Raw genomic sequence first — 4,662 nt, 5'->3', positions numbered from 1 at the left:
ATGTCATATTTTTTTATTTTAAGTACCATTTCTTGTAGTATCATGAATAGAAATTTGGTCACCTTGCTACAGACCTTTGCCTTTTTTCCTCCAAGAGTTATTGCACACTATCCTCTATAATAGTATGGCCGATATGTAGTTATACTTTTTAACTAATTATAACTATTTCTAATTTTTTGCCACTTCCTTATTACAGGTGAGACAACTTTAAGAGAATGACAATAGTTAATGAAAGTCATCATGAAGAGTTCATCCTACTAGGCTTTGCAGACCTACCTTGGCTAGAGCTTCCTCTATTCATTATTCTTCTCATAACATATCCCCTGGCCTTGATGGGAAACATTGCTATCATTCTGGTTTCCAAATTAGATCCTCGTCTCCACAGCCCCATGTATTTCTTCCTCACCAACCTCTCCTTTCTAGACATGTGTTATACCACAAGCATTGTGCCTCAGATGCTATTTAATCTGGGAAGCTCTACGAAGACCATTAGCTATATTGGGTGTATAATTCAGCTTTATATCTTCCATATAATGGGGGGCACAGAATGTCTGCTCTTGGCTATTATGTCCTTTGACCGCTATGTGGCCATCTGCAGACCTCTGCACTACACCCTCATCATGAATCAACGCACTTGCATCTTGCTAGTATCCATTATGTGGATGACTGGAGTGATCTTTGCTTTCTCAGAAGCCACTCTTACATTACAATTGCCATTGTGTGGTGTCAATAAACTGGATCACTTGTTGTGTGAAATTCCAGTTCTGATAAAGACCGCCTGTGGTGAAAAGGAGGCTAATGAGCTTGCACTGTCTGTGGTGTGTATTTTTATATTAGCTGTTCCTCTATGTTTAATCCTTGCCTCCTATGCTAGTATTGGACGTGCTGTATTTAAGATTAAATCTTCTGAGGGAAGGAAGAAGGCCTTTGGTACATGTTCCTCTCATCTCATTGTAGTTTCCTTATTTTATGGTCCAGCCATTAGCATGTATCTTCAGCCTTCCTCCTCTATCACAAGGGAGCAGCCCAAGTTCATGGCTCTCTTCTATGCAGTAATGACACCAACACTAAACCCCTTCATCTATACCCTAAGGAATAAGGATGTAAAAGGGGCCTTAGGGAACCTAGTGAGGAACATTTGCAAATGCAAATAAAATTACTTGTAAAATGCAGTTTTTCTAATAACTCACTTAAAAATATTTTTAGTTGTAAACAGACACATTACCTTTATTTTATTTATTCATTTTTATGTGGTGCTAAGTATAAAATCCATTGCCTCACACAGAGTATGCAAGTGTCTACCACTGAGCCACAATCCCAACCCCCAAATAATTCATTTTTGACTAATAATATAATCTCATGCTATATGTTCTTTTTGTTAAATATATTTTGTTTCTGACACTTTTAGTCACATTGAGTATGAGTGATATCAGATTATTTGTACTAGTAGGGAAAGTTGATTTGTAAAAAATGCAGTAAATAGAATTTTTTGTTTGAATATTGAACTAGTAACTGTACTGAGTAGTAAAAGGAGAATTTTAAATTTTAATTGCAATATAAATCCATTAGTTCAAGCTCACCATCATAAATACACACCACATAAAACAACACCATTATGCTTCCTATCAGGGTTACCTATTAAACATTACATGACTCTTTTATTTTGACAAATTTCTGTAGGCAGAATGGCTGAAATTTATATTTAGGCTGAAACATTTTATGCTTTAAAAGAATCATTAGTTTATCAAGCTCAGCTCATGTAGATCTTATCAGTTCTTCAAAAATACATTGTAAATCTTGTTTACATATTAATATGCAATGTTTTACATGATTAATTAAACAACTTATCATTAAATGTTACAATGAATAGAATTATGAGAACAAATATTAGTAGGTGTTTTAATGTTCATTTTAAATATCATAAGCATGACTCTTTTGAATTAATGGGTAAATAAGTTAATAATAGGCCACTACCTGGAAATATTTCTATGCATAAATTGAAACAGCCAGAAATGTCTTTTGAACCAGAGAAAAAAATCAGTGTGAGAATGAAGTGTATATTTGGGAGGCTAGCAAATAGATTACATCAACAAATAATGCAAATATCTCTTTATTGATACAAATTTTGGATGCAAATGATGTTCAAAAATCTGTGACATCCTAAAAGTAAATCTTATTTATAAAACTTACACTTCTATCTTAAAATATTTTCATAATTATTTCTATTTTGTGAAAGCAAATTCATGATTTTTGTGGTTAAGTAGTGTTGAGTTCCTATGTTAAGAAGTCAATATGATGTTGCATAGTGAAGGCATATATACTTATACAAAAAACCCTCATTTGGACTTTTCAAATGTGTCTTCTAGTATAATCACGATCTAACAAAAATCACAAAAAAGGAAAATCACATGGTACAATGAACCACACAACCAGAATCAACTTCAACCAGATCTATTCTTTGAAAATAACAGAACATCTGGTACTAGACCAGGTCTTGAGATCTTTGGAGCTTGGCAACTATTTTAAGTAATATAAATATTGATTTCTGGGTACTTACTAAGGGATTGTCACCAAAAGTTTTTAAATTTCCATTAATTAATATTTATAAATATTTGCATATTCATGAGGTAGGCTGAGGATGAGATCCATTTTAAATATGGCAGAATTCATTTGTATTTATATGCAATCTATACATAGATGAAGGTAATCTTGAGAAATATTGTTTGTGCATTTTGATTATAATCCATCACATCAGATAAGTGTAGAATTTTCCACTTGTAGCATCACATTAGTATTAAAAAATTTCAGATTTCAGAGCTTTTTGGATTAAGTATGCTCAACCTGTAAGGATATTTTGAGCTTTGGGAGGAAAGACTTCAATTCTGAGTTAAAAGCATAACTATAAAGGTTGCCTATAATTGTTCATAGTGCTTTCTTATATTTTCCTGAGTCCTGATGCATTTGACGTGTATGCTATTTTCTTGGTCTGTAAAGATTATTCATTTTGGAAATGTAAATGTAATCCAGACTTGGTGAAGTATCAGAACTAAGAATTAACACAAAATTCTCACAAAATGTAAATGTAATCCAGACTTGGTGAAGTACCAGAACTAAGAATTAACACAAAATTATAACAGTGGTGGGAAAACCCACAGAAACATTTTATTTGTACTAGTGAACTTCACATTTCTAAGGTATGTATGTTCAGTATATTTCAAAATTTAGTTAACTTTTAAGAAGCTCTGAAGAAAAGGCATATCATTATATCAAAGTGAAATTGTATTCTATGTTCAATGGAAAGCATAAGCAATATTGAAAGTGCCTTTTTCAAGAAAGTTAATTAGAAACTTATCATTTCCCAAAGAAATCAGACTTATTCTGAAGAACAAATAGAAAACATTAAAGCATTTTAATTGTAATCATAAAAGACAGTTAAGTCTTTAAGAAATCAAAATGGTTTAACCATGGTTTTCTCTAAAGATATACTCATCTATGCTTTGCATACTAATGGCTAGACAAGAAGTGCATCCCCTTTTAAGAGGGATAATTAAAGTAGATGTAAATTAGAATTATGCTTTAACAAATGGCTTTAGGTCTTAATATAAATCCAATATCTTTTCAAACTGTCATATTTAGAATTCCCAAGCCTTAGAGGAGACACAGAGGCCACTGGTAAAAACAGGTAGACTGAAGAAGCATTATATATGGTGGGATTGGAAAATCTGTCAGATTTGCTTGAAGAAAAACAGTAGACTTAAATTTAGATAACTAATGTCCTAGTCTAATATGAGAAGTAAACACTTCAGTATTGTGATTAAAAGAAGTGTATTTTGAAAAAATGCTTAAATTTTTACCTGAGCAAAAGTATGTATATAACACGCATAAATACAAAATAACCTTCAATATGTACTGAGTATTCAAATAATCATTTAAGAATTTATTTCACAGAAAAATAACCTCTGAACATGTTTTTTTTTTATTAAAATTTACATCATGCAAATTGTTTCAAAAGCTTTCTGGATGTAGCCATTTTAACTATTGATCTCAAGATCTTATTATTGTCATATGAATTGAACTTTGGTTACTACATTCAGAGAATTAGGAGGCTGACCTAAATAATGACTGGTGCTTTCTGTTATTTTATACAGACAGAAACCAAGTTCAATATCTCATTAATATTCTTTCAACCATTAGATTGTATTGTATATGTAACACTAACACCACCCTCCCTTCCCATACAAATTGTAATATATAATAATTTCATTTTCTATACTTTTCTGCATTTTCTGCTTTGTTCATTCATTTATTTTTGAATTTATAAATGCTCCTTCTTATTACCTACATCTTAAGACCTTCTTTAAAATGAACTATTATAAGTGAGAAAATACATTCTGTAAAATATGGTTTTGTCTATTGCTAAATAAAAATGCCCAATACCAAAGGAAACATAAAAAAAATAAAATAACAAAGATCCTGCCTCAAAATTTTAAAAAATAAAGAAGACTGGGGATGTATCTCAGTAATAAAGTGCTCCTGGGTTCAATATCTAGTACTAAAAGCAAAACAAAACAAAAAAAAACAAACAAATATACAAAGACAAAAAAAAATAAAAAATTAAGTTCTTACCAATCATTAATTACCTGTGATGAAAATGAATTAAGT

General features: G+C 31.2%; 1 protein-coding gene across 1 annotated transcript; it reads left to right on the top strand.

The window, feature by feature from the left end:
• The first annotated feature begins 215 nt into the window (after window positions 1-215).
• Window positions 216-1,154, top strand: LOC113200102 (olfactory receptor 2B11-like). The gene has a single exon (XM_026413386.2). The coding sequence runs from the start codon at window positions 216-218 to the stop codon at window positions 1,152-1,154; it is 939 nt and encodes a 312-aa protein (XP_026269171.1).
• Window positions 1,155-4,662: the final 3,508 nt, after the last annotated feature.

The sequence above is a fragment of the Urocitellus parryii genome, chromosome 8, assembly GCF_045843805.1.
Source record: "Urocitellus parryii isolate mUroPar1 chromosome 8, mUroPar1.hap1, whole genome shotgun sequence".
Taxonomy (NCBI): domain Eukaryota; kingdom Metazoa; phylum Chordata; class Mammalia; order Rodentia; family Sciuridae; genus Urocitellus; species Urocitellus parryii.
This window is presented reverse-complemented; position numbering and strand designations above follow the sequence as displayed.

Coding starts and splice junctions, on each gene's coding strand:
- LOC113200102 (XM_026413386.2), top strand. CDS start 216: ATGACAATAGTTAATGAAAGTCATCATGAAGAGTTCATCCTACTAGGC.